We start from the raw sequence: 15,208 nt of genomic DNA, 5'->3' as shown, positions 1-15,208 counted from the left end.
GAACATATTACAAAGCCACCCTGGAGGACAATTTATGAACACACTTAGCACAAGAAGCGGGTTATTTAAAGAATAATTCATGAACTTTGTATTAGTACGAAATATTAAACACATATTTTATTCTCTCCGCAGCTTGCCGTCTCGGTATATTAAAATTTTCGTACAATATTTAAAAATGTAGCATTCCTTGGAATACCTAAGTACGTTGACGTTGAATTGAAGGGAACTTTACGAGTATATGTCATGTATTTTAATGAAGTAAATATAAGACTAAGAATTCGAAATATACATATTATGATGAGAATTCACTTTATTTATTATGGAACATTCGTATTGAACTATTTTATATATTCTCTTAGTTTACCTGGTATTTATATAGTATGATATTCCAGTTCACTTGAGTATGTTTAATAGTATAATATCTGTGGATTTAAAGTACGCCCTTCCAAAACTTTATTTACGAAATTTCTGCAAAAAGAATCTACAATACGTTGTGATCTCAAAGAAAAATCCATAGCATGTTTGTAATCTTATCGCATATCGTTTCTTTAACCATTTAAAAGATTTATTGCCCTATCGCCCTCAATAGTAATAAAAATTTATTCTTATATACAGGGTGGAAGAAGCAGCGCTCCTTTTACTGAAACTGCATATAGGGTAAAATATTTCAAACCCAGAACTAAAGAAATTAATCAAGGTACCTCAACGGTTTGGACGTAGGATTTTTTTTTCATTTCTCGATTTTTATCCATACCTGTATTTCGTGTGACGCACACATACGTGTGCGACGTTGTCGCTTTGACAGGTAAGTGTGTGCGTGCTTATGTTATACTTTACAAATGGCGTTTTATTTTAAAACAATAAATTTATTATTTATTTTGTTTGAAAAAATAACTTTTTCATTTTTGAGAATTATTTTTTTTCTGAATTATATTAGGCTTTTATAGAGTAGTTAAAACTGTAGTTTCATTTAAAGTAGTGCTGACAATTCCATCCTTTATATATACATATATATAAGCTTAAAATCTTATAAATATACAGTATACGCGACATTTCATTAATTACATCTGCGACTTTGAAAATCTCGTCATCGCGCGTCCCTTATATTTTAATGACACAAGTTAAGCGATTACAACACAAAATTTGTTTGTGACTCTCATTAGACTAATCACAGTTATCCTACCGCTTTATGAATGTTAAACAATCTTAAATACGCTGTTGAATTATTGAATATCTAACTTGTGTGTTGAGTGGTGCTTAATTAGTTTTACTTATTTTAGTGAGACTGTAAATGTTTTCTGAGTTTACTTGTGTTAATGATAATAATTTCATCTTCAATCTGTATCTCTCTTTCACTTGTTACAAATTGCACTGTTATCAAAAATCAGATTTTCTGCAGATAGCAGCTATTCGAAGCAGATATTTTTGTATGGCATAGAGTTGAAAAAAATTATAAATTACTGTTTTTATTCTATTAATGTACCTGTAGTTGTTCTGCCATCAATAGCTCTAATATATAAATATGTTCAGAACTAAACAAAATATTACATTTTAATAATATTTCTTTTATTCTAATAATAATAGATATTTAACACATTTTATATTTAATTTTTTTTAGTAAAATCTACCTTTAAAGATACCTTTATGAAGGTAAGGTAATAAAGAGAGCTAGAATGTCTAAAGCGTTTGGGCGTAACTTTAGACGCAATATAGGCAGATTACCCCCAATCCTGCAATTAACTCTTACCGTTCTTATTCTGTACCTACACTAGTTCTAGTTGCGAATTTCTCTTGAGATTTCATTTTAATGTAAGTTTTTGGTTGGAAACAGTACGTAAAACATACTTTTTTAGTCAAATATTTTAATTGGTGGCTACAATATTTAATCGTGGCGTAGTAGGATAACTATTAACAATAATCACGACGATTGTAACTTCGATTCCAGCTCTTGCCATTTAAAGCTTGGAGTTCCGCCGCCAAAAGCTATATCTTCTCACTTTGAGTGGAAAGCGGAGAACAAATGTATCCCGCAAACAGTGTAGGCAGAGGCCTAGTGTTAAGACACTCCACTCCCCACTTTCCGCCTATTTCTAGAGCTATCTATTGCGTGTTAAGTGGCAGAAATCAACTCCATGCTTTGTCTTGACACTAAAGCGAACAAATGAAAATATTAAATATTTCATTTCCTCGAGTGGGAATTGAACCCATAAACTATCGCGTATATAGTCACACGCTTGTACCACTGCACCACTACTGGTCTCAATATATCTTTTTACGAATCCATAACCATATTTAATAATAGACAAACATCAATCTGGCCGTTCAATATTAGTAGATGCGACTGACGCCTCGCAGCCTCCGTGACAGCTCTAGAGATTAAGCCGAGATTAACTTCAGATTGTAGGTATATTTGAATGCTCAAATGTTTGTTGAAAAACGTTACGGTTTTCGCCTCCCCTCTACGATAAGAAGAAAATATAAATATTATTGTCGGTATAAACTTTACAAATTTGTGACTGGAACGTGACGATTTTGAGCAAAATTTTCATTTTATAGGCGTCTTTGAATGTAAATTTGAAAATGATAACTGGAAATGGCACTTTTGTTTGTTTAGCCGAATTACGTGACCCTTTATCTATTCATTTTTCTCTTTTAGCAGGGAGGCAGCGGGAACCTAATATTAAGACGGTCCGCTCCCCACGTTCCGCCAAGACTGGCCTCAGTAACTTAATGTATCCAAATATCTACTGCCTCGACAAGGCAAAGGCGCGGCGTTGAGTTTTCTCACTCAACACGCAATGCCTCCAAAATAAGGCACAAAATGGGAAACGGATTGTCTTAAAACTAGGTTCCTTCTGCCTACCGTGCTATGTGTGGGATACAGCGTGAAGCTGATTTATTTTAAAAATAAATAAAAAAACAAAAATTAAATAAAAAAAAAATATTATATTTACAGATTTGCTAATCTAAATTAACTATTTACAAAAATTACTAATGACTATTAACGACACCAGTCATCACTAATTGTGTATTTTGTAAATAAACTAATACAATATTATATTTTTTAAAAAATATATAACTATTTGTTATTGCATTAGGCAGTGCACAGTGCATCATCGCGACTAGCGCCTATCGTGCTAGAGTATACATTCACAAATATTATAATTTGTTTTATTTTAAATTTTATTTTTTTAACGCAAGTGAAAAAAAAAATTAAAATGCCAATTGAAACTTTTGTATTCCTCGATTTGGAAGGCACAGGTCTACCTGAGAAAGAAAGCAACAAGACCAAGATAACAGAGCTGACATGCTTGGCAGTGTCACGGAAAAATATCATCGGAACCAAGGCCGGGGAGATACCTCCGATGCGCAAACTTACTTTTCTCGTCAACCCGCAGAGAAAATTACAACCCACTGCAAAGGCTATGACTGGCCTCACGGAGGAAATTTTAAGTGAACATCCCGTTTTCAAAGATAAAATAGATTGTATCAACGAATTCCTTGATCTACCCAAGCCAGTATGTCTGGTTGCCCATTCTGGACGTAGGTTTGACTTTCCGTTATTGAAAACTGAATACAAAGAAGCTGGATTTACATTACCCCATGATTTGTACTACATTGACTCCTTTGAAGGATTAAAATTCGCGTTAAGACATATGGGAATCTACGCAAACGGTTTGTCTTTGAAAAGTATATATAAAGTGTTAGTGAAAAAGGAGATCGAAGGTATTCACCGAGCTGAAGTCGACTGTCTAATGTTGTTGGAATGTGTGATAGCAAGTAAAAGATATTTTATAAAATTTTCTGACGTAAATTGTGAAAAAATGAAAAATATGAGAGTTTTTCGTTGATATATTGTAAGTTTTTGTATTAATCATATATTTTTATATAATAATAATGTATAAAATAAAATTATTTATGTTTATATTTTATTATATATTTAAATACGTTATGTTATGCCGATTAAATATTTATACACAAAAATAAAAACTTAGTAATCACATATATTTTTTACTTTCTGCCTAATTAATTACATGTGCGTAGAATAAAAGTTAATTAAATACTATAATAATTACCCTGAGTGACAATTGAACCCACAAACATTACCTATACTACAACATTTTAAAAATAACTTCTAAGCAACTAATGTAAGGTAAAGAAAATTAAGCCATACCAACGCATGAAATACGTATTATCAGATCTCAATTCTCTCATTAAGGCCGCGTTCGAATTCAAATTGGGGAGAAAATCACCTCTTTGAGAAAATAGAGCTTGCCCTCCATAGAAAAACATCACATACATAAAGCTTTAGAAATTGAACTAATCGTGTCCTATAAAAAAATTACCTTACCGATGCCTTATTAGAGGAATTTAATGAAGCAGTAGATAGAAAATGGTCTCAATGTAATGGCCATAAAAATAATAATTACAATTATAGCATTCTTGACAACAATTATTGTACCAATACAATTCAAATATACCAAAACGACAATTTACAATTTTAGTTAATTATACATAATTTTGTATTATAGGATTTTTTGTATTATAGGATTTTTTTATAGTTTTAGTTAAACAAGTATAGAAATATATTTATCTTCTAAGGTCTTTAATACTTATACAATATGTTCATCATCTTGAGACATAAGATGTTTACTACCTTAACGCGTCTTCAACTTCAACACAGCGAAGACGCAAGCAATTTAGTTCTAGTGAAATGGAAATTCTGCTGACATCAAAATTGTTTATTAAATTAATTTTCATAATGAACCATACTGAATCTATTTTAAAGAATATGTTACATTTATTTTTATACAATAATTATGGCCCATTTATAAAATCAGTATTTTTTTACCGTAACGCTGCGGCCGGCACACAGCAGAGTAGGCAGAGGTACACCAGTTTTAAAACACTCCGTTCCCCAATTTCCGCCGAATAAAATGGAAATATTAAATAATTAATTTCTTCGAGCGGGAATCGAACCCACAGCCTATGGGTTCACAGTCACACTTTGTACCCTTGCGCCATGACCGGCCTCAAGTGTTTTTTTTTAAATAAAAATTGTTATCGCTATATTTCACTGGTACATCAAGTTAAGAGCGCGTTTAAATTTAGATTGGGGAAAAAATCCACGTTTGAAAGAGTCGCGATTGGCTATTGAAGACGATTTCCGTTTGAAACGATGAAGTGAACGTTCAATCAACAGATGTATCTGAAAGTTCTATCGATATATATCTATCCAGATTTTTAGTGAAAATACAGCTTAACCTATATAACATTTTTTATATTTATTTTTAGAATGAAATTTGTTTGCCTTTTACTGTTTACCTTTTACTAGTAGAACTCAACGCCGCGCTAGCAAGGAAAGTAAAATATTTATTTCCCCTTGTGCCTAAATCCTTTTACCATGGTAATAAGGAGCTAAGGAGTGGAACTCCCTGCCTGCTCAACTGTTCCCCGATAAATACAACTTGGCCGTCTTCAAGGAAAGAGTGAATAGGCATTATCTGGGTAAGCATGCTCCACCATCGTCCGCATCGTCACTTACCACCAGGTGTGATAGCGGACAATTGCTTACCTATCTTCAATAAAAAACGAAGTCAGGCACTTTCCAATAACGTCTCGATAACGTCATATATCTAAATGATTTTAACACATTTTTTTGCCTTATTCTTCTATTTAAATAAATAAATACCCACATTAAAATAGATTTTGGTTGATCATCTTCCAATAACCTAACTTCATAATTTCCCTCGTCACCAGAATTCTATCGGAGTCCATCGAAAATCCTTTCAACTCATAAATTGATAAGTCTCCGCTATCTTAATAAACAATTTGCATAACCGACTGTAGTACTTGTTTTTAAGGTTTAAAATTCAAATGAGGCGTAAAACGCGGATACGCTATATATTTTAGCACTGAAAATTAAACTTAGTTGATATAATTGATAAGGTGGAAATTGCAATAAACTATCACTTTTGGTAACAAAGCCATTCGAGTTCATTAGGCATGCTTTCGGGACTTCCAGTAGCATCCCTTACCGAATATAAAACTGCTTATTGAGCGAAATAATTGACATAATCAGTTAAAATAAATGTAATTTTATTGAGCTTTTTGTTTCAATGTTCTGAGTCTAAGTTGTTGCCTTATTTTGCAATGTGGCTTCGAATTCCTTGTGTGCGTTTATTGAAATAAAACTTTTAAGTATATGAATGCTTAAAAACTTCACTGACAAAACTGAATTAAATTGAAAAAAATATTACAAAATATTAATTAGATGGCAAATATAATATGCTCGGACCTAACAGTAATAAAAAATTTGATTTTCCACATTTCCAGTGAATTTGCAGGTGTATCCCGCTGAACTCAACGCCGCCCTGTCTCTCTACACTATAGCAATATCGTAATATATTTCAAATATAACAATATCAAATATTTCATTTCCTAGAGTAAGAATCGAACCCATGACCTGATCCTGAGGCGCTTGAAGTCACAAGTTCGTGCCCCACGTCTCGTCTCTGAACGAATATTTGCAATTGCAATTGCTATTGCAAATATTCCACATGGAGCATACGTTACATTATCAAATTGATATTCCAGAAATAGAATTGAAATTTCATGCGCCTTGCAAATTTTAATGCGCAACCGAATGCGACCAGGCGAGAAATGGAAAACTTTTGGAATCACAACTTCGTCATACCCGTACATATATTCACGACTAGTCGTTGCGATATCTTGAAATTATATTGATATAATTGATAGTTTTGTACCTGTAGTAAAATAATTTGTTAGCTTAAAATAATCAAAGACAGATATAATATCAGTTAAAACTTAAAAAATACATTTTAATTTTTAACTAGTTATCACTATGCTAGGTAAAATTAAAAATATATTTTTTACTTTTTTTACCATTTCCTAGCATCGGAATATCGGAATATTTCCGCCGGCCTCAAAAGGAATGCAATATCGAAACACATTTTTAATCGCAATTTCGCAAAACGGCTGTATAGCATTTCTTTCAGAGCAGGTGCTTAGAAATACATTCAACAAATACTCTGTTTTATCGAACACCTTTTATAGACAAGTGTTGCCGTTAGTAAAAATAGGAATGAAATTTCATATTCAATGCATATCTATGCATTATGCAGTTTATTTTTTTTATTGTTAACATAATAATTGGTACTTACGATTCATATGATTTTAAGAGTTATTTGTGTGGATTTATCAATTGTGCGTGTGAGTTCGATTTCCATTCAAAGAAATAAAAAATTTTCATTTCTCCGCTCTGATAACAAGATAAAGTACAGTTTTGACTATTGAGTTCCGTCACTCAACACGAAATGATACAAAAAATAAGTAGAAAGTGGGGAACAGAGTGCCTTAGCACTAAATCCTCTGCCTACACCGTTTATAATTATATAGATACTATAAGCACGATACAGAGTGAACTAAAAAAGGAATAAAATTATGTTTAAGTGCTGACTGCACCTGTACCTTGTACCTATTTAATAAAACAAAACACGATTGCATTTGTAGCTGCTTGCAACCACAAATGTACATTAGTGGAACTGGAATCCAATTCGCAACGGAACAAGTGTTTTAGCTCTAATTGTTAAAGGTTTTATAATTCTAAGCGCAAATTGGAAATTTCTTAGTGTACCCATACAACATACCTACATACATTCATTATTGTAGGGGAGAAATCGCAATAGCTACCCCTTTGCGAGTGGTTTGTCGTTATTAATGGTGGTGATATATTTCTTTCTACACATACCGTTCGACGAGGAATAAAAAAGTATAATATAATAATTCAATATTATAAATTAGAACATTATTATCATCATAGCAGCGAATCCACATTTTCGAAATATGTGGGCCCATTTTTTTTTCCATCTCACGATGTATCACGGATGTGGCAAGATAGTCAGAGGGCGCCTAGTGCTAACACACTCCGCTCCCCATTTTCCGCTGAATTTTCGAGGCATTGCGTATACCTATTGGTACAGTCAGCAGCGATGTCCACCCGATAGATTTCCAATTTAACTAGAATATTAAGTTATAATGGAATTATAGTTAAATTACAATAACGTTAAAAAGTCCACAGTTCTAAAAATAAACACAACATAATAAAATCTACAACGTGTTATATGAAATATTAATGTAATCCACTCATTAACCTATCGTCGAGTTATGGCCATCAAAGTCGTAAAAACGTAAGAGCTACTTCCACCTTATCTCATACATCGTTTAAAAATTCTATCGATTACTCTCTTATATTATAATATACTTTTTTTTTGTATGTTATATGAATATGGGAGTGAAGTCCGCATTTAGGAGGGTAAACATAAGGAACCTGGTATTAAGACATTCCGTTCCCCAATTCCCATTTAATTTTTGAGACATCGCTTGTTGGCTAGCGTAACATAACGCCGCTTTGTCGAATTATTATCAGAGGGAAATCGAAACGGTTCACTCTGTTTAGTGGTAATTGGATCGACTGTACCGCTGCGCCACGACTCCTCATGGAAATAAATGTTATTCATTATGATTGAGAAAAAATGTAAAATAATATTGATAATCTTGTAAGATTTTTAAAAAAAATATATTTAAAACAACTCGTTTCTGTTGTTTTTCAATTAAGTTTGTTGTACTTAATAAAAGTCATTTCAAAAACTTTAATTACAGGTATTTTTTTTAGCTTCCAGCTGTACGTACCACTTAGAATAGAACCGAAGTTTATTGCGTATACAGTCAAACAACTGCGCCATTAATACTTTTATTTTGGTTATCTCACAAGTACCTGCAAGTTATACGAATTTCAATAAATATAAGTCATCGATCATTTTTAAAAATGGCGGTAGATAAAAAAAAACATAAATGTACGTCATGGTACAACGAATGGTGGTCGAACTGAGATAAGCTATTATATTTTACGAAGTGTACCTTAAATTTCAATATTTGAAAGGCGTTTATGTGTGTATCAATAAAGGTTATTTTTGGATATTATTTCGGTTACGTTCAAAGTAAATACAATAAAGATAAAATTCAATTAAGCTAGCTGTTTATCATGACATTGTAAGGATGCACTCGATAACAAAGCTTCCAAATGAAATTGATAACACGCAGACAGTAGAGGAAATCTGATAACATTAATTATCAATGCGTCGTATTGTGTCGGGAAATTATAATAAAAAAATATCAGTGGTTTTACCAATGAATAGTTTACTTTGTCCCTTTATATGTCGTCGTCGCCATGCCTACTAAACGACCGACCCCTGCGCCCTGGAAAGTTTGCACATGCGCAAAACGGCGGTAGCACAGAAAACAACGCCAGACGTGGCGAGCTCGGGTCTACTGCGCTGAAAACACCAATAAATAATAATTTAAAATAATAAAAAGGCATATATCAATGTGAGCTTTGAAGTTTAACGCCGCGTACGCGAATAGCACACGCACGGACCAGATTGTCAAAACAAACCAGCCCGTCTGCAATGTAAACATGAGCGAGCGTAAAGTATTACTCTTTATACTCTCTGTGGTTTTTTATTGTATGTACAGCGTTCACATGTGGTTTATGAAGGGCAATGTGAGTGAAGAGAAACCTCTGGAGCCGCCACCGATTGTTGGGCAACCAAACGTAAAACCTAATATTTCACGCGCAAAGCATGTAGTGAAAACAAAAGTGATTCCTTTATTCGTGAAAGACGCCTGTAGCGCTTTGGAAGTATTCACCAAGAAGCCGCAACGCATTAATATGAAACCGACGAAATCTAAGGAGATGGATCTAGAAAACAACACTATAACGGTAATAGGAATTACTGTATTTCTAGTCATTTTATTAGTTAACGCGTTACTCGATGTGCTGAAAGTTAAAGAAGAGGAGAGAGCTAGACGGAGATTGAATCCCAACGGAGAGAGGAGGCAGTCCTTGTCAGAATTTGCAAACAAGAAGTCATTGCGGCGGGAATCCAGCAAATTCAGCTTGCAGCTATTCCAAATCGCAGAATCTGTGGTCTCCTCTAACGAAGATAAGGACAATAAGAGACGTCGCGAGACCCGACTGTACACTCGAGGGGAGTCAATTAATTCGTACTTAAGTGAAAAGAACACCAAAGTCGATCGTTCCGCACCTGCATCTGTTGGCGAAGCTCCAAACGAACCACGACTGGTTAAACGCCAATCTATAGCCAAATTATTTGGTAAGCATTTTCTTAAATAATTGTTTTTTTATTGTATGTAACTAAATTAAAAATGTTTAATATTGATATTAAGTTTTGTATTATAATGATATGCTAAGCTTGAATTTGTATCGAAATATAAACAAAGTAAAATCGCGTCCCAATGGTAACTTGTTGATTCGTTCATTTTAGAACAATGAATTAAATTAAATGAGAAATATAAAAGATATGAATAAAAATATTTTAGTATTTTATAATATCAGAACTTTAACTGCATTCTGAATTATTTTAAATAGAAAATTCAAGAAATACCAGAAAATAACTTTAATTTTTTATTATTCTTAGATATAACTATAAAATATTACACTGTACATACCTTTATGTATCTTATAACTGATCTTTCTATATGAAATATACAAATATAGTTAAAATTCTGCAAAAAAGACATTTTATGTTATTTAAGTAAATTATAGATACACAAATTCAAGCTATTAAATAAATGTGTTTAAATGTATGTAAATGAATGTTAATGTTTGTACTCTAAATTTAAATTATCTGTCCTATTTCTTTGTTTCTTTTTCCTTACAAGGTCTTTCTGACGACTGAAAATGTAATTCAGGTAAAGAAATTCCACATTCTTAGTTAGATATACACGCTTATATAGATATTTCGTAAGGTAGCTTCATATTTATGCTTTAGTTTCATTTAATAACTAGTAGTTTGCATATGTATGCGTTAATGCACAATTTAGTGAACGATTCACGCTACGTATTGTAAATATAACCTAAGTTAATATTAAAAACCCATAGTGACGCAGTTTTGACGTATCTGTATTCTATGGATTTGGTTACAGTTTCAACTTTGTGCTTAATTTTTTATTGTTTTTATGGTCTGGACAGACAAAAGCAAGTTTGGTCACAAAATACACAATCATTTGTTTATTTTATTTCTTTCCACTTCACCAAAACTTGGATTTTGTGTCCAATAGGCACGTTCGAAACACCATAATTAAAAAACTTTTTCCCCTTCCACTTTAAGGTAATATTGAAAATATACTTTCGATTTTCTTGATTTACAATTTTGTGTTATTTATTTATTAGAACTATAGGAGAATATTACTATTATCGGAGGCGTAGTCAGTTATGGTTTTAGGGGCATAAGTGTACACATAAACGTGACACGTTATGGGTTCGATTCCCATTCGAGGAGATGTAAATTATATTAATTTTAGTTTCCTAGCTCTGGTATCGAGGCAAAGCGCGGCGTTGAGTTCCGCCACTCATCACGCAATGTCATCAAACAAAAGAATACAATATTTTCAACGTTAAACATACGAATAGTAGGTACAGCTTAAGTAATTATAATTCTAGTATTAGTACCTTCTTATTAAATGAACCGTCTAGTCATTAGCGCCCATAGACAGGCTCATAAAAGGTTTCTTTTCTTACGTAGGTATTGCTCGGACTTACAAGTTAAGCTCAGCTTTAAAATACATAATATAAGAGTAAGACATAGAAATAAAAAACTAGTTATATTTGCAGTTACATAAAATAATTTAATTTATAGATTATTTATATTTAATAAAATAATTTAATTTATAGATTATTTGCAATTATTAGATGCTAACTTCAAAAATGTTAACAGTAAATTTAAATAGGAATAGCCTTTGCATAGGAATAGTTGATTAGTTAAGATTTAGATTTCACTTTTTAAACCTTTTAAATTATAATTATTACACAAGCATGACATGTTAGTGACATAAAAAATGATCAATAATTTTTTATAAGATGATTACTTATTAAATGATATGATTTTTAGCTTTGTAAAAAAGAGTTAAGAGAACAAAAATATTACCTATAAAAAGGTGATTATTTATTTTTTTCGGCTTTATGGCGTTCCCGCATATAGCAGAGTAGGCACGTCGAGAAAGTGGAAATACGATTCATTCCTCCTAGTGGGAAAGGAACCCACAAACATTGTGCTTACAGTCAGACACTGTCGCACTGCGCCACCGGTTCTTAGTATTTTACACTTGCTTACAAATTCAAATACGAACATTAATTAAGACCATTAATTACCATGTTATTTATTATTTTTAAATGAAACTAATTTTATAGGTTCCACGTAGAACGCTCAAATTCACGCCTGGCTTCAAATTATTGAAGCCAGATTTAAATTTATAATACAGATTTTTACTGGAGAAATATACAAATGGATTTCACCATTCAACACTTAACCTAGTTTCTATAGAATTTTGAGATTTCGCTAATTTAAAATAATTAAATATTTTTAATTAGAACAAAGTTTTACCAGAGATGAGAGGTTTACCAGAGAGACATTGTTTCTTTACCACTTTTTTTGCCCAAAATAAATTATTTTTTGTATCATAATTCACATAAAATTAAGTTTAAAGGTCTATGTAAAAATTGCTTGGTCTGTATGTGATACGTCGCAATAGGTTATGTTGAACTGATATCCAAACCCGTGTTCAGTCCACTTAACATAAACTTTCCAAATGATTAATCAAAGCCTAATATACTGATAAGACATAGACTGGGAACATAATAAAAACATAAAAGACGTTTAATTGTCTTTTGTTACTTACATATTTTGGATATATATAAATTATAAATATATAAAAAACTATTAAAAGTCATCTTAAAAAATCAAGAACCCTTTAAGAATTTTCATAGTATGTGTAATGTATGTAGGTAAATTAATAGGTAAGTTAATAATATAATTCAAGTAGAATCAATATTCATTTCAAATCAGTTAATGTTATTAAAAAACAATAGAACTAGATAAGTAGCTTCATTATAAAAAATTGTGTTAAAAAATACCTAGTACCTACCAAGCCTATATCTTCCTGAATTGGTTCAAAATTCAGGGGAGCAGCTACATTCCTCATTACTAAGGAGATATAGCGTGTAGAGTGGTGGATTTCAACACCACGCTTTTCCTCAAATCTTTAACGATTGGAATATTTGTAATACCTCCATTTTGATTGTTCTTCTAAAGAAATACTTTCATATAATATATTTTTTATTAGGAGCCAGGCCAGCACCGATGGTGCGTCGTTCGTCTTACCCAGCTTTGTCCTTGAACCCTGAGATTCAAGCACTAATGCTGGGCAGCAAGCAGTCGTCCTTCGACAGTGACGACGAAAGCGACGGGAAGGGTCGACGAGTGAGAATTATACGTAGATTTTAAGTATTTACCCTATATTTCTATAGCACAATCATTATTTTGGTCAAGATATAAATGGAGTTTAATATTAAATTTTAAATTTACAGTGTTATTTGCGATATAATAATTATGAAAGATCTCATTTTAGATTGCTAAATGTTAACTAAGTTTAATATTACATACTTATTACTGATTATAATACTTTGCCTAACTAGTGACTTGTCGATGTTTTAATATAATTATAAAAAATATATATTAAAAAAAACTTTTAACTATTACAAATATCATATTAAAGTCTCAAAACTCATTATATTTTTGATCAATTATCTTTATATACCGTTAAATGGATATTTTTTTTGACAATAAAGATTTAATTTGAACTTTTAGTCCTTAAGCAAATGAAAACAACTTTTCACTTCAAATAATTATATTATATCTGTTTTTTAAAGCTAAAATCTTGTATTCTTAACTGTAACTAATGTATGTATTGTAATTAAGATATTTTTTATAAAATATTTAATAGCACTTCTGTTTATTAAATAATACGAGTATATACGTATATATAAAATAACAAAGCTATGTCGACTTATCTAAAAATGCCTCTTACGACATTTTAATTGTAAAGTGTTCATATAAACACATCTTAAATCTGTCAGTTTGTACACATTAAGAGTAAGTGAAAAAATCCATTTCAAAAGTATCGAAATTATTGATATTTTTAATTATGACGTGCCTAATGTAAGATATGCTTCTAATATGAAATATCTATCTAGTTATTATAATATTCTTTGTATGTTTCTAAAATCTGTACGATTGTATTGTTTTGGATAAATAACTATATAAATTAATATATATTATTATTAAAGTAATAAATATTAAAAAGCTTCTATTATAGCTTTTTTTGGAAAGTTGGGAAGATTGATGACAAAGTGTGGACCAGTGAAAAGACTTGGCTTGTCTCTTGACAAAAGATACGACAGTAATTACTTATTATCTTTAAAAAAACATACAAATTTTAATAAGTTAGTCAATATGCTATTGCTAATGAGTTATGGAAATGTGTGGGTTTAGATTTGTAGGATTCTGTTTAAAAAAATCTCTATAGACTGTAAACAACGAAACTTGATTTCTTTTTCTCAGAAATTTCTATATAATTATTGTTAAAGTCCTCGAAAAATATTCTTAGTTACAAATTCAAATTTATATCTCGTTTCTGAAGCTAGATCATTGAAATTTATTTTCACCTTATCATGCATTTATTAATAGGTAAAGCAATTCATTTAATTTTTATTTATTTTTAGCGAATATTCTTATATTTATAAAACTCTAAAGTCTGATTGTAAATAACTTTATATAACGGCATACATTGCATGTATGTGCATTTAAAGAGCTATGATATCTTACTATATTCACTTCTTATTTATTCTATAGGTAATACAGTATGTTCTAACAAGAGTACAATTCGACAACGTTACTGTATTATTCTACTGTATTATTAAAATCAATAAAATAATAAATACTTACGTATAAAGTTATTGTTTTATTTAAAATCATTGAATTTGAAATTTAGTAATTGTTAAATGTTTCAAAGCTGTTATAATTCTTGTAGCTGAAAGCGATAGTTCATTTTCTATGTTTTATCGAAATTTGTGAGCATAGCAAGGTTGTCGGAGATAAGTTAGTGCCAATACACTCCGTTTGCCACTTCAAGTTAATTGGTGGAAATCACTTTGTGTTAGTAGAAAGGGGAAATGAATGTAATTCCCCCGAGTAGATCCACAACTATTCCGTTTACAGGTCGACTGCGCCACGGTAACCTTATAATATATATATAAGAGAAGTGATTC

At 31.4% G+C, this 15,208-nt stretch overlaps 2 protein-coding genes across 3 annotated transcripts; both read left to right on the top strand.

The window, feature by feature from the left end:
* The first annotated feature begins 3,121 nt into the window (after positions 1-3,121).
* Positions 3,122-3,851, top strand: LOC146533809 (three-prime repair exonuclease 1-like). Its single transcript, XM_085193798.1, has one exon. The coding sequence runs from the start codon at positions 3,219-3,221 to the stop codon at positions 3,849-3,851; it is 633 nt and encodes a 210-aa protein (XP_085049924.1). The 5' UTR covers positions 3,122-3,218.
* Positions 3,852-8,904: 5,053 nt separating this feature from the next.
* Positions 8,905-14,892, top strand: LOC146533808 (uncharacterized). Of its 2 annotated transcripts, XM_085194678.1 has the most exons (3): positions 8,905-10,196; positions 10,765-10,794; positions 13,225-14,892. In XM_085194678.1, exons 1-2 carry the CDS (start codon positions 9,497-9,499, stop codon positions 10,779-10,781), a joined length of 717 nt encoding a protein of 238 aa, XP_085050804.1. In that variant the 5' UTR covers positions 8,905-9,496; the 3' UTR covers positions 10,782-10,794; positions 13,225-14,892. The 2 variants fall into 2 exon arrangements, with proteins under 2 accessions (XP_085050804.1, XP_085050803.1); XM_085194677.1 differs by lacking the exon at positions 10,765-10,794 and having other exon boundaries at positions 8,908-10,196.
* The last annotated feature ends 316 nt before the right edge of the window (positions 14,893-15,208 follow it).

Source organism: Heliconius melpomene, chromosome 12 (assembly GCF_056956725.1).
Source record: "Heliconius melpomene rosina isolate 202511_hmr_F chromosome 12, ASM5695672v1, whole genome shotgun sequence".
Taxonomy (NCBI): Eukaryota; Metazoa; Arthropoda; class Insecta; order Lepidoptera; family Nymphalidae; genus Heliconius; species Heliconius melpomene.
The sequence above is the reverse complement of the archived record's forward strand: the minus strand, read 5'-3'. Positions and strand labels throughout refer to the sequence as shown.

Excerpts from the sequence above, each read along its gene's own strand:
- LOC146533809 (XM_085193798.1), top strand. The coding sequence starts at position 3,219 with ATGCCAATTGAAACTTTTGTATTCCTCGATTTGGAAGGCACAGGTCTA.
- LOC146533808 (XM_085194677.1), top strand. The coding sequence starts at position 9,497 with ATGAGCGAGCGTAAAGTATTACTCTTTATACTCTCTGTGGTTTTTTAT. Across the intron at positions 10,197-13,224 it reads ATCTATAGCCAAATTATTTG|GAGCCAGGCCAGCACCGATG; the intron begins GTAAGCATTTTC and ends ATTTTTTATTAG.